The 21481-nt window shown below is 38.0% G+C and overlaps 1 protein-coding gene across 2 annotated transcripts in view; it reads left to right on the forward strand.

Moving 5' to 3' along the window:
- The window catches only part of LOC109824803 (protein PRD1), a 51763-nt gene extending 30886 nt beyond the window's left edge, over positions 1 to 20877 (forward strand). The window contains exons 4-9 of one of the 2 annotated variants that reach the window (XM_020391450.1): positions 5371 to 5679; positions 5797 to 6757; positions 6838 to 7537; positions 19066 to 19340; positions 19409 to 20081; positions 20451 to 20877. In XM_020391450.1, coding sequence (XP_020247039.1) covers positions 5371 to 5679; positions 5797 to 6757; positions 6838 to 7537; positions 19066 to 19340; positions 19409 to 20081; positions 20451 to 20672 — 3140 coding nt within the window. In that variant the 3' untranslated portion in view covers positions 20673 to 20877. The remainder of the gene's footprint in view (positions 1 to 5370; positions 5680 to 5796; positions 6758 to 6837; positions 7538 to 19065; positions 19341 to 19408; positions 20082 to 20450) is intronic. The other variant, XM_020391451.1, reaches the window with a different exon arrangement.

The following is a 21481-nucleotide window of genomic DNA, read 5'->3' on the forward strand; positions in this document are numbered from 1 at the left end:
CCGTAGCCTCAATAGCTCATTTCCACCCGTATACTTTCTCATCAAACTTAAGACCTAACAATGGTTGTAGATGAATTGTACACCTGTGTTTGCATCTTCAAGAGTCTCTCGATGTAAGTTCATTTTTCCAATGTCCTTCAACATAAGGTCAATGCAATGTGCCGTAGATGATGACTAGTAAAGTGACTTCCTCTTATCCATAAGCTTCTTCCCGGCAAGCACATAGGAGGAATGGTTATCAATGATGACTTAGAGAACATTCCTCTCCCCGATCTCCTTCACCATTTGATCAAGGCATTGGAAAAGGTACTCCCTGTCCTTAATAGCCGCAACGCACCAACGGACTTGCAAAAAAAGTACCCTTTGGTGAGTTCACGAGGAAATTAATCAAACACCTACTCTTCTTGTCCGACCATTCATCAGACATAAGAGTGCACCTATTGATGACTTGGAGAACATTCCTCTTCCCAGTCTCGTTCACCATTTGATCAAGGCATTGGAAAAGGTACTCCTCGTCCTTAATAGACGCAACGCACCAACGAACTTGCGAAAAAAGTCCCCTTCTGTGAGTTCACGAGGAAATTAATCAAACACCTGCTCTTCATATCCGACCATTCATCAAACATAACAGTGCACCCATTTTTTCCCAAGCCTTTTTATGAGTTGCCTTTGTGGTATCTATATGCTCCACTTCATTCTTGAGCATACGAGTCTTTGTCTCATAAGGAGGAGGAAGCTTCATCTCGGGCCTAAACGTACTCATTAAATCTATTATCTCCCTTTAGTATGGACTGTTCAAGATGTTGAATAACAATCCGTCAGCAAAGATAAACCGGCCAATCTTTTGAACTACGACATCCCTTTCTTCTTTTTTAACTCTACTCTCGATCATCGTTTGACGGCCTTATATATTATCAAATTGATCCAATGGACCAAATGTTTTGGATTGTTGGACTTGGCTAGTGCTATCATGTCTGCTTTGTGCCTAGATGCTATCAATCTCCAGGTGGATTGAATCTTCTTCCATTATTGCAATTAATTGAGTGAATGCCAACTTCTTCTCTATTCTTAGTTCCACTCCTTTTAGAATTTCTACACATTGCTTTTTCACAGCTGGTGGAACTTCCTCACATTTCTTCACCCCTTTTTGGGTACCTGCTAAGTGATGTTTCAGCCTTATTACACCCGTCGTGACATGTTGTGTACTACTTGCAATAGACACGTTGATAGGATTCTCCCTCTTTCAAAATACTATGCTCTCAAATGGGATCTAAACTCTTAGACATTGTTCAATATTCTTTTCTATCGCACATTAAAAAAAAAACAAATCAAATTATCAATTTACAAACAAACTACAAGAATTCATAACCAAATTGACTTAGCCATCTTACTGTTTCTTAGACTTAGACATTCTAATCACACATCAAAGTTTCAAAACTCTAATTTACAGTTTTTTATTTCCAATTTCCAATTTATAAGACAAAGTTCACAATTCCTATTGCTCTTCTTTAATCGCAAACATCAAACAATCAGATTATCACACAAAGCAAACCAACATTTTATTCAAGATTTCAAACAATTAATTTATAAACCAACTATCACATTATCAATTTCAATATGCCTACTCACTGTAATTTGCAATTTTGAACTAAAATTAACTAAAATTTACTATAAATTTATAAAATCAATGAAAAATCATAAAAAGTATGGAAAAGTTTGTTATTACCTCTCTCTAGCCGTCAATCCACTCGGCCAAGTCATAGTTGTAGTCAGGACTCGGGAGTCACAATTGTAGTTGATCTTTGGTGCGAATGTGAAGAGATGGGTTAGAGATGCAAAGAGGAGAGGGGAGGACCATTCGGTAGGTAGAAGGGGAGTGGAGGGTCGGTTGAAGAGGGATAAAGGAGGGAAGAGGAACTAGGAGAAGGCGACAGCAGAAGATGGGTATGAGAGTCCAGGACGAATCAAGAGGAGGCGGTGGCGGAAGATGGGGTTCGATGGAAAGCCGGAGAGGAAAGGCGTAGTCACGATTGTGAAGAGGAGGGAGAGTGCAGTTGCATGAAGAAGGCGGGCTAGGACGGCTTGTTCGGTGATCGGATCCTTGGCCTGGCGTGATGTACAGTTTATGGGTTATGGAGATGAGATTAGTAGATTTGGCGGCGAGCTGTTGTAGCATTAGTAGCGGAGCAGTCCGGCATCGGACCGCGCGCCAGTCGGTAGCCGCAGCCGGTTGCCTATGGACATGAAGAACGTCTGTTAAAGACCACCGAGCGATAGAACCGATGCCACCAAGCAAGGCAAAATCACGGTATTGTTTTGCGGCTTAATCATCCCTGGCTCTGCATCCGGGTAGTGGTGCGCCTAGCAGGGTTTGCTGAGCTTTTATGTGCCTGCTGTGCAGTAGACGCCACTGTTTAGGCCCCGACCACCAGGCTGATCCGCGCCCGCCCGCGGGGACCGTTGTGCTAGAACACTGGGCCGCATCCCATTCCGGGTGTGCCCGGACACCGCCAGACACGTTTCCTGAGAATGCTGTTTTCTGCCTGCGCCTCGGTCCCATATACGCTAATAGTAGCTATAATATATAATATATAGTATATATAATATATATAGGAGAGGAGAGGAGAGAGAGAGAGAGAGAGAGAGAGAGAGAGATGAGGGAAGGAGCAGAGATGAATTACAATCGCACTTGAGTGGAATACGAAGAATGCTTGTCTTCGCTAATATTTTTCTCTATTGATTTTCCCTGGGATCTGTGAAAGATATGTATAGACCGTTTTTTATTTGAAGATTTATGTATCTCTTGTTAGCACAAATCTCAACACAAATGAGTGGATAGAAAGTTAGGAGTACAAAGGGTTGCCTATCCACTCAAGTGGATTGTACCTCACCTCATATATATATATATATATATATAAATATATATTAATATATATATAGAATATATATATATAATATAGCAGTTCAATCTAAAGATGCACCTTCAAAACTATGTTATATGCGATCAATTTACTTGATTTATTCCGTTCACTTCAATCTATATGTTTTGGATGAGATATACAAACAAAAAATTAGGCATATTGAGTTATAGTTACTCATATATCAAGTGATTATAAAATTAACGGTTTTACGGCAATAAAACTAATAAGGCAATGTAAATGTCTTATAATGATTGAAATGTCATGATTTTTGTTTTATAGATGTTTTGATATATTTAGAACATGATAAATGGATTGGATCATCTATTGGAATAGTCTAATCTATGCATCAAGATAAATATTATGAGATTGAATCTAAGGATGCCAAGGATTTTTTTTGGCCTAAGGGGCATTTTCATCACTTTGGCAATTATGTGGAAAATTTTCTTGGTGCTTAGTGGGAAAACCAAAGTATTGGGGTTCGTGGGAAGCACCCCCAAGTATTGGGGGTTTTTTGTGGAATTCACCCCAATAATAATAATGCAAAAGGCTAAGACTACACATATTATAATTAACTACGCTACAGATATAACTTATAGGGCATCTTATCTATTGGCATTGCTACACCAATATATTGCCGATACATGGTCTAAACTTACAGTTTGCTATTAAAACAACTGAGCTCAACAAGATGATACATGGTCTAAACTCACAGTTTGCTAAACAACTGAGCTCAACAAGATGATACATGGTCTAAACTCACAGTTTGCTATTAAAACAACTGAGCTCAACAAGATGATACATGGCCTAAATTTATAGTTTGCTATTAAAACAACTGAGCTCAACAACTGTATTGACTCAAGAGTCCACATAAATGAACAAGTAAATAAATACAACTCACAAAAGAGAGAATATATTGATTATTGGAGTTGAATATAAGTTCCACTGATATACATAAAGAAAGAGGAAACCAATGTAAAAGTAAGATCATTGCAAAGTAAGTTGAATCAGCCGCAAAGTAAAAAGGAATGTTCGTCCTAAGCACGTAAGAAACGGAATATACCAGGGGACTGGATAAGGTGTTTACTTTGGTTTTTCTAATTTCCATAAAAATTCCAGAGGCCTAGGAAAAAGAAAAAAATTGGAATTTTTGGATGTTTTCTTAATTTTAGGCCAAAATCATATCGTAACCTTCTACTTTTCTTGAAGTATGTGTGTGTAGACACATCATGTAAAGTACCCAATGTTAAAAAACTAAGTGAATTGAATTATCTTGCCCATTCTTGAAGTAAAAAAAAAGAAAAGAAAAAAAAGAAATGATTGAACATGGCATTTTTCTAAATATAGTGTTCTTGCGTACAAGTTCTTGTCATGCTCTAACAATTAGACCTCCTTTATACCAATTTATTTTAATTTTCAAATATTTTGAAATGTTGAACCAAATCTTTTTTTTTTCTGGCCACCCACTTCATACCAACTTGATGTGCAGGCTGGGGAAAAAACTAAAGGAAAGACCTTTTTCTCTGTGGTAATTGAAACTGATGTTAATTCTTCAATGAAATGGATTTTTAATCTAGTTTTTGCATTATTTGATTTGAGTGAGTGGATTTGCTTCTAAATCTTTGCATAAGTTAACCGGTTTCTCTTCTCATATATTTGTGTCTAGTCTGTGTGCGGGTTTATACTATTCATTTTGGATCATTTCAGCCTGCTATTTTATAAACCAATAAGAGAATGATCAACCAAAAAATTACTAATCAGGAAGGAGTACAATAAATTTATGGAGAACCTTGGGCTTAACATGGAAAATATATTTACTCAGTATTGGTTAGATTGGGAAATGGATGTGTGATGGCTATGGCAGTAGGACTGCTGAACATGGGAACTGCTAACAAGTAGGTTATTGGTTAGCAATAGAAATATCAATAATCTCACTTACGGTTATCAGCAAGTGATCCGTTTGCATTACTCTTGCGCGAAAAAAAGGAAAAAAAAAGAGAGAAAAAGAAAAAGAAGGGTTTACAATGGTCAAATGATGTGCACCGGCTGACCCCAGAGTATGTTGTGTTCTTGCAGTTGGACTGTTAATCCACATGCACTGTTTTGTTATTGCGTGTATATCAAGATCTCAGTCATCACATCTAACATTCAATTAAGGACATTTGTGTAGAAACCAAGCTTGGAATGTTAGCCATGACATGCAATATCAAAATCTTCCAAGAATATGTATACATCATATAATTGTGCAAAATTTCAATCCTTTCATAGTATAGGAATTACATGTAATGGCATATTTCACATAATTTTACTTTATTCCTAAGTTCAAATTACCTTCATACATGGGTAAGTAGCTTTTTCCCAAACTAAATGGTGGCCATGGTTGTTTCTGAGCAAAATTATGAGAATTATTCAGTATTATCACATTGAACTAATGTAAATCTACTTTCACCAGCATTGCTTACAGTGTTAGCACAAAGAGGATTTTTTGGAATCTTATTAGCAGCTAGTCAAAGTGGTACAAGTTTTGAAGCAACGAGGTATCTGATGCAAGTAGGTGAAGCAGATTTGCGGACTCCTCTTATTAACTTGTTTGCTGATGCTGTTAAAGGCCCTTTGCTTTCTACTGATACCCAAGTGCAAATCAGAACGTTGGATTTGATCTTGCATTCTCTATCATCAGATGCCAATTGTGGGCAACAAATTCAAATCTTTGTTGAAGAAAATGTAGCGGATTATGTTTTTGAAATACTAAGAATGTCAGGTAATTATGATTGTCTTGTTGTTTGAGAAGTACGATCCTTAGAGACATGTATACTACTTGTTTCATCCAATGCATATCCATTTAGTTGGTCAGTCCTTGACTTTGGATAAACTTTAGCAGGAAACAAGGATCCCCTGGTTATTTCTGGCATCCAGGTTCTCTTTCTTTTATCAACTGCACAGGAAGCCTTCAGAGAGAGGCTTACTATTGGATTTCCCACATTGCTTTTTGTTCTATATTACGTAGCAGATATACCTCTTCACCCTGTTCAATCTCAAGTGTTACAGCTTGTTTTGAGAAGTATCGTAGATTGCCCAGGTGTCATATCAATGCCTCAAATAGAAGAAATTTCTCTAATTTTGATAAAAATATTCAGAAAGTGTACTAGTGGGGAAGTAGGTCTACAATCTGAATCCTTGATGTTGGCGTGTTCGGCATTTGTGGAGATTCTTAAATTACCATCTGCCACCCATATGAAAAATTTTGCAACAATGATCCGAGAAGCATTAACAACTTTAATTTTATCGTCTCTTTCTTTAGCCCAAGGAAGTTGTAATCAACTTTTGCTTTATGCTCTCTACCTACTGAAAGAGGCACATTTGTACAGTCTTGACATTTCAAATTCTGAGAACAAATTGGAGATGGGCATTGTTGAGATATGTGAAGTCTATCTTTTACCATGGCTTGAAAGGCAAATTGATGGAGTGGAGGAGGAAGTGGTGGTGGATGTCCTTGAAACATTTCACCTAATTTTACTTAGGGGCTCTGAAGTTGAAACACATAACTTTGCTGAGGTATTAGCTTCATCATCTTGGTTCAGCTTGTCTTTTAGGTACTTGGGTTTATTTCCATCTGAAGAGATGAAGTCAAGGATATATCTAATGTTCAGTTCAGTCGCTGACAGAGCTGTTGGTGTTGAGTTTGGACATCCCATCAGAGATGCCTACATGCATCTCCCATCAGACCCTATGGACTTGCTATTTTTACTGGGACAAAAAAGTTCATATGATCGTGACTTGACATGTTGTCAGCGAGCAGTTATTACGATGCTATATGTTAGCTCATTGTATGGTGAGAGGTAACAGTATACTTGTCGTCAACTAACTTATTCATATCGCATTGTGTCCTTAATTAATCTTGCCTTAATCTTCTATATAGCCTTGCTGATCATATCCATGTGCTGGCTTCACTGGAACAATTTGTAATTGTTAATGGAGGCAACTTCACATGTGGAATTGCTGATTCCATTATGCTGACTCAGGTAGTGATTCTTTATGGACTTGTTAGAGGCACAGAGATGGGTTGCCACAGGACGACATACAGTCCAGAAGCTGAAAGGGAGCTATTTCATTTGATAGCTGAGCAGGAGTGGGACTTTCTAAGGATGGGTTCACATCCAATATCATTGAAATGGCTTTTCCAACAAGAAGAGATTATGGTGCCCTTATTAAATCAGTTGCTTAACTTTTGTAGAAGTTATAATAAAACCCATATTAATATTCAAGCCAGTGCAATCCAGATAATCAACATACCCATGATCACAGAACTAGTTCTTTCCCAGGATAATAACATGACACTACTTCTGGTATCACTGCTGAAACAGGTGCATGATTATTTTATAGAAGATGACCTGATTTCTACTCTGAATGTCATTGCTGGAATTCTGGATATCTGTCCCGAGGCTTCTAACTACTTCTGCATGCAAGGCATTTGCAATGCTCTTCACCATGTATATACCTCAGCACATTGTTCGTCACAGATCTTTGATATCTGCTCCAGTTTAGTCTTGAAAATCCTTTCCTCGGTGAATCATCGAACAATTTCTGAAGAGGGAGAATGGCTTGCTATTGCAGTGAAGGTACTCCATTCCTTATATCATGAATATGCTTCTCTATTGGTCAATAAATGGTGCATTATCTTGGTTACCATAATTCAGAACTAGTAAATATTCAAACTTCTTGAGTTGTGAACACACTTTCAACATTATGTAGTTTTTCAGTTACCCATCCAAACTAAAGCTAAAGGCCGGAAGCCTCCATTTCTGATATTCTATTAGTCCATTTTAAGAACTGTATACATTAATAGGAATATAGTGTTACGAAAAACTCAAATTAAGCAATTCAGTAAAACTAAACAAAAGAAATATGATTGCTGGCCTATGGGGAGAAGTTGTGTAAACAATGCCCTAGAAAAACAGACGCACGCCCTCGCGTAGGCTTCAACGATTGTCCCTCTCGTAGCGGGAAAAGCCCCCGGAAACCAACGCCTGAGGATGCGGTGACCCTCGAGCCTCTTGCTCGGATAATTGTTGTCTTGAGAAAAACAGAAAAATATAAGTTGCAAGATATATAAATATCTGGAAATTTTGAGAGGGAGAGTTGTAGAAGAGATGAAGCTTTTCTTCTTTGCTGTGTTTTTTTCCTCTTCTTCTGAGTACATCTTTCATAGAGCTTCTGAACGAAACATTGAAGAATCTGATTCTTCTTTTCTCCCGTGATTTCCATAATATTTTACGTCTCTTCCATTCCATGTTTAATAGAATTTTTTCTGTTTTATTTCTCTCTCTTTCTGTTCAAGAAACGCAGGAGAGGGAGGGTTATCATAACTGATTTTAAAAGGATAATTTAGTAACATGTAAAGAGATAAGATTAAGAAACTTAACTTTTTCCTGTTTAAAACAATAAAAATCTAACAGTCCCCCTACCCCCAACCACCAGAAGGTTGGGATCAAAGAAGTATATCAACAAAATATAAATAAAAAGAAGGTTGAGCAACCTAATACTGTGGATTCAAAATAGGTAGCTTTCAGCTTTGAATCTTCTCTTAGTGATATCTATCACAATCTAAGGGACATAGTATACTATGCCTTGAATTAGGTCCGTTTAGCAAATATTGATAAATTCACACTGTTTTGGGTCTTTGAATTATAACTGACGTAGGTTACAAATTCAGGGAATTACAATTGAAACGGGAAAATTTATATTTCTGGCTTCTTTTCCGTATGTTGATGGAGCGTCGATCTTGTGCTCCGTTGACCGTTCGAAGAATAAACGAAGGGTCTTCTTGCTGATTTTATAAAGATCGTTGAAGTTGAGCTGCGCTTGATTTATCTCTGGATAATAAGATGATAATTGATAAGATCCTAAGATTCCCAAAAATAAGCAATCTCTCCTCTTATAGGCTAAGAGAGAGTTAGTTGCCATTAAATGTGAATTAATGGCCATGAACTGAGAGATAATAGGACTGAACCGTTTCCGTAAAAATAGTTTTTGAAACGGTCATGGGCGAGGTTCGCCAATAACGATCATGGTTGAAGTTCACTGAGCGGCCAGGGGCAAAGTTTGTTCTAGCAAACTTCACCAGAACGTGGGTAACTCACTTTCTTTAGGGTGTGGATGACGTGGTCCACGTGGGCTATTTGGGTGAAGTTCGTTTTGGGTGAACTTCGCTTGAAGCTTCTCTTTGACTTGGTCCTCGAAGCGAGCTTCGTTGTGGGCTTTGGCGAGTCTTGCTATGGCTTCGGCGAGCTTTGCTAGGGCATATACTTGGCGCACATGAATTGTTTAGCCTACAGGCATTTGCTTTTTGTGGTTGTATTGGATTGAGCATTGGTAAAGGGGAGAGTACATTTTAACTATCTATAAGCCCCCCTCAAAGATTTCAAAATCCTTCCTTTAGCTTGTAGTCGGGATCGAAATACTTTAGGTAATAGTCAAATGTGTATTGTTGAACGTAGCTTGAGTTGTCTTACATAGGTTGCACTCGTCTCAATTTAACTACTTGGTTGCTAGAGGTGTATTGTTGAATGTAGCTTCTTTCGTCATAATTCATATTGATTAGATTCTCATTAGCATTTGCATGCTCTTTTGTTGAATATTTGTCCAATTTTGTGTTTGGTTAAAGATTCATTTTCCCTTGACTTTGGTCGAGGTTCAAGGGAATAACTTCTATTAAGTAATGTTCGCCTAGCCATGAATTTTGGCAGGGTTCGCTCAACTTTGACTAGTTGAGCAAAGTTCGCTAATTGGCGAGGGTCGTTAAGACTGTTTCCCTAAGATCTATGCCTTGATCTTCGGCTGAGATCTCTCTTAGTGGTCAACAGTTTAGGCGAAATTCATTGGAGACCCTACCATTTAGGTTATTTTTTAGCCTTTTTGAGCGGTCCAATCACTTCTCGTAAGAAGTGAATTTTGTTTTGGGAAAATTGGTTTTGGAAGGGTTTATAAATAGCCCGCTTCCATTTCTAACTTATTACATCTTTATCTACTTCATGTCTAAGTCTTCTCCTTCCCGACCGGAGGTTGTCTTTGATAAAGAGGCCGATAACAAGCAACTTCAACAAGAGTTGGCCTAAGTAGAGGGCAGTTTTACGGAGGAGACTCGTATTCTCTGTCGATTGGTGGGTTTGCTTTCAGCCTAGAAGGTTAAACTTAAGTAAATCATTGAAAATAAGTTAATGAGATCAAAAGAACACCTCACGAAGCCACCCGTTCTAGCAGCGTCATTATCAGGTAAACTATTCCTAATCTACATTAGAGCTGTGGACTTTTCTTTTGGAGCACTTCTTACTCAAAAGAATTATGACTTTTACAAACAAGCGATCTACTATCTAAGCTAGACCATGATTAGTGCCGAGCATCATTACAATCCAGTTGAAAAGGTGTCTAGTTCTGCTGTCACGCCCCGAATTTGCAACGAAAATTCATAAATACAGTTTACGTGATAGGAGCGACCCGTACACGAAACAAGTCTCGAGCATGAGTCAAGCCTGACACTTCATATCACAGAGCTATCTCAAAACATATATAAACTTGCTGATGATAGAAGTTTAGAGCCACTATATATATATATTATATAGTATATGGTAGGATATATTATTATATGAATGGAATATAATAGGTATCCAATATATAATATAGATGAGTAGTGAGTATATATATTAATAAGATTAAGTATATAAAGAGCAGTACTTTACAACCCACAAGCTCACGTTACAAATATTTCACAAAATAAAGCATATCGTTGACTGTGTGAAACACCAAAGAGGAGGTTTTTCCTATAACGCCTCCAAGCGACGTGCCACAACCAAAAGTTCAGCTTATAATATAGCTAGGCGAGATCTGAAAAAAAAGCAACGGGGTGAGCTAGGGCTCAGTGAGAACATTTCTCACTAGAGTTCCTAGATAACTAACAAAATAATAATAAGAATAATTTTAAGAAATAACAAATTATAAGTTTTGCACCAGAAATTCAAACTAACATACTATTGATATTTTTATGATAGAATGTAACAATTTATATTTCTTTCTCATTTGCAGACTAAATATATTATAATATATTCCAAAATCAGACCCCTTTTTAAAACAAGGTAAATACTGAGAAAGAAATGGACTATTAAATTTGTGCAAAAACCAAAGGTTTGTTATTTTCTCTATTTCACAGTCATTTGTCAGAATCTTAAATCTCAATGAGTCATTCGTGAATGTGAAAATCACCTCATAAGTCACACTAATCCTACAAATTATAGTCCAGTAGCATGGGAATGCGTAAAACGCATCACATAAGTCACACTAAGGCTACGAATTATAGTCCAGTAGCATGGGAATGCGTAAAACGCATCACATAATAGATAATTATCGGAAATCGAATGCACCTAACGCTGCCATAGGTTACTGGCGAAATATAAAGGGGCCAGAACAGATTTCGGGCTAGAACAGATTTCAGAAGGACCAATACAGAGGGGCTAAATAAAGATGCATTCACCATATGACAGGCAGAATCACTCCATAGTAGACTTTTTAAGGGTTTGAAAACATCGAGAATCACATGTCAAATCAGAAATACCTTGCTTATTAGAATTTATAAATATTTTCAAATGTAGTGGACGAGGGTAAAACTCATCATCCCAGTTAAAACAGTTTACGAATTTCACTTTTTTTTATTTTTATCAGATACTAAGTCACAAAAATCTTTGAATCCATTAAACTATTAAAACACGTTCAAAATACTTTTTTTCCAAAAGCTTTCAGTTAAAGCAATATCTACAATTATATGAGACCGCGTAAAAACCAAATTCACTTTTCATATTTTACATAAAATCAAATTGGCTTTTCATATCTTGTACGACAAGGTTATCGATAGCGGATAGCATCGCGTAGCGGTGAGGCATCGCTAAGACTATTTGGGTTATTACGGTAAAATAACGATAAAAAGCGCAAAGTCAAATAGTGGTCTAAGTTAGATATGTGTAAATACTAAATAAAGAAAGATTAAAGAAAAATCTAAATAATCTAAAAGTATATATTTGATGAATTAAAGAAATCCTAAACATGAAATAGACATGTAACCATTACGTAATACCGAAGATGACTGGAGGAGTCAAAGAGTCGTCGAGTTCGAGAAGAAGAGCTGAGCGATGAGAGGACTACCCTAAGAGGAGCTCACGGTGAAGGAGGTGAGAGGACGTACTGATGTAGGTGCCAGAGGCTATGAAAGGTGCCGGGAGTGTGTCGAAAATCACAGGAGACGGTGAAATGCAATGGTCAAGGGTAGAGTTTAATTTTAAAAAAATAAACCTCAAACCACTTTTAAATAGCATTTAAAAAGTGAATTTCGTATGTAATCTCTAACTATTTACCGTTATGACACACTATTGGTCGCTTTTGCGAACAGAAACGCATATTCCGTAATATGTCACCGTTATTGGGTGATAGCGTAGCGGGAATGGACCGCTAACGCTATTAGCGCCGTTATTATGAGGTTATTTATCGCTATTTATAACTATGTACGAAACTAACATCGTATTATAGGATTAGACCACAACAGAAATAGATCAAATCACATTTAACTTTCATATACACGAAAAATAAGACTATTTATTTTTCGAGCACAAGATCACTCAAACATAATACTATGTACTTATGCAATTTTATATTGTAAAAATAGTAGTGAGAAATGAACTCACCTCTAGTAGTCACGACTTCCTCAAAATATTATTCTCCTGAATATCAACCAGAACTTATAATATGAAGATATACAGCTACTATTAATTCATGACAACATATATTATAGGTTAATCAATTCATAATCTAGAGCCAATAATTCAAATATAATCAATAACAATTAAAATCTATAAATAGGGCACATATGAACTTATTGCCAATTTTATCAATTTATCAAAATTTATAACTCATATACTAGCTTTTGGACCTCCTAATAATTTATGATAAGACAAGAGATTATAGGGAATTAATCAAGCCCAAAAATTGTCTTTGATTCTTCAGATTGAACTTATTTGCAAATAGAGAGAATGACAGGGGTCCATATGTAAATATCATTGCCTATTCATGGTTTAACTCTATGCTCGGACCACTTGGAAAATTAATAGCACAACATGGTTTAAACAAAAGTTTTTCGTTTCTTATATATTCTGGACCTATTTACAAACTCAAACTTTTAGGGGTCCCCAAAAAATTGTTATTTTATTCAAATTTTCTTTTTCTCTCTCCTCTATATCTTCTTCCGCATCCAATCCCCCTCTCCTCTTCTATTCTAGTTTTTTTCCCGCTAGACTGCTTAAGGGTTTGCCGACGATCTCTCCTCCCTCTCACCGTGCAGTAGCATGGCGACAGAAATTGTCAGCGACTAGGGTGGCTGGCGGCGAGACATTTGCCGCATCTAGGTATGTAAAGTTTTTTTATATTCAATAATACCAAAAATCACTTCACAAACCATTTCATAACATAATTTAGCCTCAATTCATTCTAATTCCCTTTTGATTGCTCAAGATAGCTTACCATTGCTCTATTACATGAATTCAACCAAGTAAAATATTGGAGAAGATTGTACCTTGCTATGAGTTGTTTGATAGAGGGCTTAGCTACTCTCCTTCTTTCCTCTCTTCCCTATTTTCTTCTCAAAGACGCATTACTGTTTACTACAGTAGCAAGGGTTCAAGTTGGATGAAAATCAAAATTTGAGAGGAGTGTGCAAGGATACAGTTTTAAAATTTTTTCCATGGAAGGCAAGGAGCACATGAGGGAAAGACACGTCTTCTGGCTCATATCAATGTCCAATAGTAATGAGCCAACCCCAACTTAGGAAGAATGCCCATTTGACAACAAACTGGGTGATATTCACAAAAGACCCCTCCCATATAAAACTTATTACACATTTTCCTCTTCTTCTTACTTATTATTAATATTAGTTTTAAGAGAAAAATTATAATTAGTTAATTATTTAGATTGCTACATCTGGTCCTCGTAGTCTTGAAAATGCGACATTATCTGACCGACCAATCCATCCATGTCTTTCGAAGGTTAATCTTCTGTGGGTACTTATAGTAAAGCCAGGATCTCTAAACTCCAGGCTTGCGAAATGGGCAATACTGCTTGCCTATTACGAAGTGATGTTTGTACCTCAAAAGGCGGTTAAAGGACAAGCGATGCAGACTTTCTTGTTGATCATCCTATCCCTAAATCTTCCAAGCTCCGCGAAGATCTCTCAGATGAGGTGTTTGAATCAAATGTCACCTGGGATCACCAAGTATGACAACTTTACTTCGATAGCGCATCGCGTTGCACTTACAAAAGAACAATTGTTGTATGTGTAGGGCTAGTGCTTATTGCTCCCCATGGTCGTCACGTCCTTCCTCAGGCCGATTCACTAATTGAGCTATGTTCTAGCCATGTTCCAACAATGTGGCTGAGTACAATGCCGTGATAATTAGTTTACAACTTGCTTAGGACATAGGCACTAAGTATCTTGAAGCACACAGTAATTCCAAATTAATCATCAACCAGATAAAAGAGGAATATGAGGTCGAACGCAATGATCTTTTGCTATGTCATGAAGCGACATTGAGGCTCACTCATTCTTGTGAAAGGCTTCTACATCGTCTATGTAGCCTGCCTTGAGGATACTTACGCTGATGCCTTAGCATCACTCGTAGCTATAACCTTGACTTCTAAGTCCACCAAGCAGATTATAATAGCCAGCTACTAGCTGTGCTACCCTAAATAGATCCTAGAAGCCAATGAGATCCGTGCTGTGCCCAAACAGATCCTAGAAGCCAATGAGGTCCGCCCTACACTTAGGGGTTTTGAACCCAATGATTGGCGTTATCCAATCGTCGACTATTTCTTGAATGGCATATTGTTGGATGATCCAAAGCAAGTAATCTCCATTAAAGAAGAGTCCCCTATTTCTTTTACGACTCTGCCACACAGACATTGTACCACCGATTGTTTGACAGCGTATTGCTCAGATGCTTGTCATCGAGTGAAGCTCAAGAAGCACTCGAAGAGGCCCCACGATAGCACATGAGGAGCTCATCAACATGGACCTAAACTCTAGGGTCGACTCCGTCGTCTAGGCTACTATATGATCGCAGACGCAATGGCTTACGCTAAGCGGTGCCGTGCATGTCAATTCTATGTAGACATTTTACACCAACCCTCAGAAGAATTACACCAAACCGTCACCTTATGGCCATTCAAGATATTGAGAATGGACATCGTTGGGCCAATTAGCCCACCGTCTATTAAAGGTCATCGATTCAGTTTGGCTACTACTGACTACTTCTCCAAGTGGGCCGAAACCATCCTACTCAAGTAAGTCAAAACTTCTAATGTGGTCAAATTCTTGAAACACGATGTCATCTACTGATTTGGCGTCTCTCGCAGGATTGTCCATGATAATGTTGATAATTTATCAGCCGATCATTCTTTTAATTCTACAACAAGTTTCGAATGTAGGATATGACTTCTACGCCATACAACTCGGCTGCTAATGGCCTGACCGAAGCATTTAATAAGACCATCATCAAGTTTTTGAAGAAGTTTATCTCGTCCAACAAATGAGATTGGGACGAGAAACTAGGAGAGTGCCTTTGCGCCTGTTGAACAACAATTACTCTCACGGGTGCTATGCCTTTCTCTTTGGTATACGTATGTGAAGTTGTAGTGCCATTAGAGATCCAAATTCCGTCATTGAGAATAGCTCTCGCGGAAGAAATGACGATCGAAGAACATCATCAGAGGCATCTCCAAGAACTAGAGGTGGTGGACGAGTTGAGACAAAAAGCTCAACAATGACTCGAGATGTATCTGTCTCGAATATCAAAAGCCTGCAATAGGAGAGTCAAAGAACGATCCTTTAAAGAAAGAGATTTAGTCTTAGCTGTCTGTCGACCCATGGTCATGACACAAAAGATCAGAGGCAAGTTTCAACCCAAGTAGGAAGACCCATTTATAATAGAGACAGTCTACTCAAATGAGGTATACTGCCTGATCCATCCAAACGATAATAAGCTTATGGTGCTAATCAATGAAAAATTTCTCAAGAAATATTATCCTTGCATTGAGCCTTTTGTATCACCCCTCAAAGTTATCGGTCACGTTTAAGTTTTCACCTCTGACCATAAGAATAATTTCTCAATTATAATCTTAACAAAATTCCCCACGAGTTATCAAGTTAACATCATAACTCTGCTTAACCCTGCGTATCATTCGCCACAGTCATGTTAACATTATACCTCTGAATGGTTTGCCTCTCTCTTGGACTTGACCGATTAACACCACACCCCTATCAGTCCCTTCTCCAAAATCAATTAGTTAACATTACACATCCATCAACTCTCTCTTGGACTTGACCAATTAACACCACACCCCTATCAGTCCCTTCTCCAAAATCGATTAGTTAATATTACACATCCATCGATTTTTCATACCGTTAAGTTAACATCACGCTTCTAAACAGTAATTGTCCTTGGACTCCCTTAAATCTGATTGGTTAATACTATACCTTTGTCAGATGTTCTATTAGACACATTAACACTACACCTCTGTGAAATTCGTCAGTACTTTTATGTTAACACTACACCTCTAAATAATACCCAATTTACAAACCTGATACGTTAATATTACACTGTCAATTTCTTTATTTACATAGGCGAGTTGAATCTCACAATTCAGTCACTTTTCTCCTCAGAGTCATTAGCGATTCTAAATTTCGTACGATATGTTGACATTACTCTTCTATCGTTTGACTCCAAAATTCAAAAGCAAGTTCTTTATTACCGAAAAGAGCTAAGTTATTACGAGTAGTTTGGCCCAAAGGCAAAAGATGCAACATGAAGATAAGCTAACTATTGGTGATACAAGGACATGAGGTGCTTAACAAACTTAGCCATTCTAGCCTCGCGCACGCAAAGAGCGCTCTTCAAAGCAGGCTCCCTCAATGTTTAAAGGATGTAGTCCATGTAAGCAGACCACGCTCTCTTTCATGCTTACAAAACCTAGATGGGTAGCCTAGGTACCACCTAGGCGAGGTGGCCAAGGTATTGTCTACTCCTAGGCGTAAGCCTAGGTGGGTGTTTTTTAAAACATTGGGCAGCAAGACGAACGAACAATTCATTCAAACTCCGATTGACCTCTTCCAGTCCCTTCTTAGTTGTCTCCTCGAGCTGGCGGCACCGAACTACAAGACACCGAAACTCGAGACCTGCAACAGAAACAACATTAGCCTTGCTGAGGTTTTGCAACTCTCGAAAGTGGAATTCCGCTTGGTCAATCATCCTCCTGTAAGGCTTGCTACATTTAGTTCCAGCAGCCGACATAAGAACATCGAGCCGACTCTGTAGCAAGTGCTTAGTGCTAGAGGATAAGCCTTTGCTATCAGTCAAGGCCCTCTCGACACTCTGACTAAATAACATCATCAAGCTCTCAATCAAGATTTGAATCTTCGACTTGGGATAACACCTGCCAAGAACCTTTCAACGAGATCAAAGGTTATCTCATGGAGCCACCGGTTTTAGTCGCACCAATATCGGGTAAACCATTCCTGATTTATATCAGGGCAATAGTCCATTAAAGAGAAGTTAATGCGCAATGACCAAAAATCAGACAAAGAGAAGGAGAATCAAGTAACAAACCACCGAATTGGACTCATCGTCATTATCCAAGCTATCCTCAGTAACTGCATCACGATCCACATCACCGATCCCTCAATCTCCCCGTTTCATCCATCGACAGTGTTGAGATTGTGCAGCGAGTTCTCGATGAACGAATTCGACGAGGAGGGGGAGGTTGAAGAGGATGAGGAGGAAGAGGATGAGGAGGAGGGAGAGGGGGAGGTTGAAGAGGATGAGGAGGGAGAGGGAGAGGGAGAGGGGGGTTAGGAGCAGGATGGATTTTTGATGAGGGGTTTTATGCAAAAAATCCCATCAGCATTTTCCGGAACAGTAACTCCTACCAAATTTAAGGGTTCTATGGCGTCGGAGTCTACAAATATACCAATCTGACAAAACTAAAAGAAAATATACCAACATGTCACTAAACCTCTACAAAATATACTAATCTGGCCATTTTGCCTATATATATATATATATATATATATATATATATTTGACCCTTCATCCACTCGTATCAATTTTAACGGTTTCGAATGAATAGAACTTTTTACATTGCTCGACGAAGGGTCAAACCACGACGGGTTCACCCCAAATTTGGATATGAATACATATATGTGTGTGTGTGTGTGTGTGCATATATACATGTTTATATACATACATATATATGTGTCTATATACATCCACATATATATACACAGACACACACACGTACATACATACATATATGTGTGTGTACACACACACGCACATAAGATTGTTAGGAAAAACTCAAATTAAGCAATTTAATAAAAGTAATTAAAATGGATATGATCGCTGGCTTGTGCGGAGCAGTTGTGTAAACACTGCCCTAGAAAAACAAACGTCCACCCTTGTGCAAGCTTTAACGATGGTCCGTCTTCTAGCAGTAAAAGCCCCCGGAAAACCTGTCCCTGAGGATGCAGTGACTCCTCAAGCCTCTTGCTTGCATGATTGTTGCCCGGACAAAAATTGAAAAATATAAATTGCAAGATATATAAATATCTAGAAATTTTGAGAGAGGGAGAGAGCTGTAGAAGAGATGAAGCTTTTCTACTTTGCTATGTATTTTTTCCTCTTATTCTGAGCACGTCTTTTATAGAGCTTTTGAGAGAAACGTTGAAGAAACTTACTCCGCTTTTCTCCTATGATTTCCATAGTATCTTCTGTCTCTTCCGTTACACGTTTAACAGAAATTTTCCTGCTTTTTTTCCCTTTCTTACTGTTCTAAAAACGCAGGAGAGTTGTCATAACTGATTTTAAAAGGATAAATTAATACATGTAAAGAGATCAGATAAGATTAAGAAACTTAACCTTTTCCCATTTAAAACATAATAAAGTCCAAGATACAGTAACTTTAAGATGTTTAAAATCCATTTGTTATGTAGATTGAACAAGCTAATGTATATTTTTACCTGTAGATTGAACAAGCTAATGTATATTTTTACATTCTTCTGCAGTTGCTAGAGTTCTTGAATGCTAAATTGGAATCTACGTTGTGTGATGAAGAAAGTTTTGTAGTAATTGGCATATTTTGTCTTGTCCTGCACCATTCCGCCAACCATGTGCTAAAACACACTTCAAGGGCCATCCTTCTTAACAAATCATTGATTTCTGCAGTTGATGCCATAGTACAAACAGTTTCTGCAAAAGGTCCATCTTTAGCTGATGAAGAAGCAGGCATGGAGCACTGCCTTATATTTGTTCTTCTGTTATACTTTTTCTCTTTAAAAAGGTTGGCATTCTCATCTCCTGCATTTTCTACTAAATGTTGCAAGCCCTTCTAACAAATGCTCTCCTCAGTTTGTTTACTAATTTTCAGGAAATTTTGTATTGGAAAAATTTTCTCCAGTCACCAGATGATGAAGTGCAACAACTATCGGTTATTTGCATAAGATGCCATGATCTATGCAGGTTGATGCATTTTGGTCCACCTTTGGTCAAAGTGGTTGCTTCACAGTGCTTGGTGGAGGTGCTGAGTGGAATTTCTGAGCAGAGGAATATAAATCATAACGAGCTACGATGCTCGTTGAACTATTTAGAATCTATTGTGATGGTGATTGAAGGGCTAGTATTCTGTGGAGACTACGTGGTGGCAATGAACTGTGCCATGTGTTTGTCTATGCTATTAAGGTGGGAGAAGCTGGGTTTAGTGGAGATTGGGGTGATCATAGGTTCTAAGTGGTCCAGGTTAATTGTGGAGGAACTTGTAATGACCTTGGCAACTCCAAATCTGGCATCTAAATGCCTTGCTAATCAGCACAAACCTGCAGCTCGTATTGCTGCTGCGTTGCTTAGAATGGACAAGATACCGGGATGGATAAGATCTGTTTTTGACAACTCATGCATCTCGGGGATTGTTGAAAACATTTCTGCTGGCAGTTTGAGCCCGGACATTGTTATGTTGTTACGAGAGCTTATGACTCGGAATTATCTGAGCAAGGATCAAGTTGCTTGTGTACATCACTTATTTCAGGTTTGTCTTTTCTGGGCGAGCACTAATTAGTCGTTTGGTATTTTCCCTGTGAAGTGTGGTTATACACATAGAAGCAGGGTAAAGCATCTGAACTGTGCTGACTATTCTCAAATTTTGGCATACATACAGCATCTGCCCAGAGTTTTGAACTGGGCACATACACACACATACTAGATCTACCTTTTAATTAATACCAAGTGATATATTTTTGTTGAAAATATGGAAAATTTTCTCTTAATTATTTTCAAGTTTTTAGTTCTCATTTAAACTGTTTTATCATATGCGGAAGAAAGTGGAAGAAATGGTTATTCTGATGGGGAAATAAATGAATTAGAGTGTACCCTTGACCTTATTTCATGTAATTTTCAGGTATACAGAAACCAAGCGTATGAGGATATCACAAAAGTGACTTTCACGAAGCAATCAATAGAGACGGTGGTTGGAATTCCCGATGATATCGGTAAAATGCGCATCATGCTTTTCAACCTTATGTTATACCCGTCAGCACTTGATCCTGTAGTGCCAACGGATCATAATAGGTTGTTGGAAGAAATTGATATGTTCTTTCATGAGTCATCAATTTTATTGTGAGAGAGCTAAAAGTAGTACCGAACATGCTTGTTTTGGTTGTTTATAGTCACATATACCTCTAAATATTATAATTTTGGTTGTTTATATGGAGTTTATTATTTTTTTTTTTTGCAGATAGATACTCTGAGAATAAAAGTGAACAAATTGTTAACGGTTGTATGTGTATATTTTATGGTTAACTTGCCTAGTGTATATGCATTGCACATGTAACTATTTGTTAATTTATTTGTATATTAAAATGTATTAATATAAGGGCTTTTTATTTCTAGCCCCATTTATTTACTTCACTTTATCTATAAACCCAATGACTATTTGTTGTATCTCTACACCTAAATTTTATTTTTTGTATTTATCTTTAAACTCAACTTTCAAAATACAGTAGGCTGAACACATGTATTTATATAGAAACATAGTAAAATTCCCAAAATATCCTTTTAATAGCCCCATATAAAACCTAGTTCCTCTCTCTCTCTCTCTCTCTCTCTCTCTCTCTCTCTCTCTCTCTCCTCATTTTCCCCATTTTATCTCTCAGCCCTAATTGAAAAACCCGCGTCCCCCTTCTCGTTGCCGACGCCGACGTTGTAAGCTCGCCGTCGCAGTTCTCGTGGCCCGTCGTCGTCGCAGTGACTACGCCGTGAGCTTGCCGTCGCCTTGATCTCGACCTTGTCGTCGCCCGTCGCCGTCTTAGTGACCACGCCGTCGAAGCTTACTGATACTTCGAAGATTGGTGGGTTGTTGAACGTGTTGGAAACTATGAGGATGAATAACCCCTTTTGGCGGTTTTGATGGTGAATCTTTGCTGGTTTTTG

Source organism: Asparagus officinalis, chromosome 9, assembly GCF_001876935.1.
Source record: "Asparagus officinalis chromosome 9, Aspof.V1, whole genome shotgun sequence".
Lineage (NCBI taxonomy): Eukaryota > Viridiplantae > Streptophyta > Magnoliopsida > Asparagales > Asparagaceae > Asparagus > Asparagus officinalis.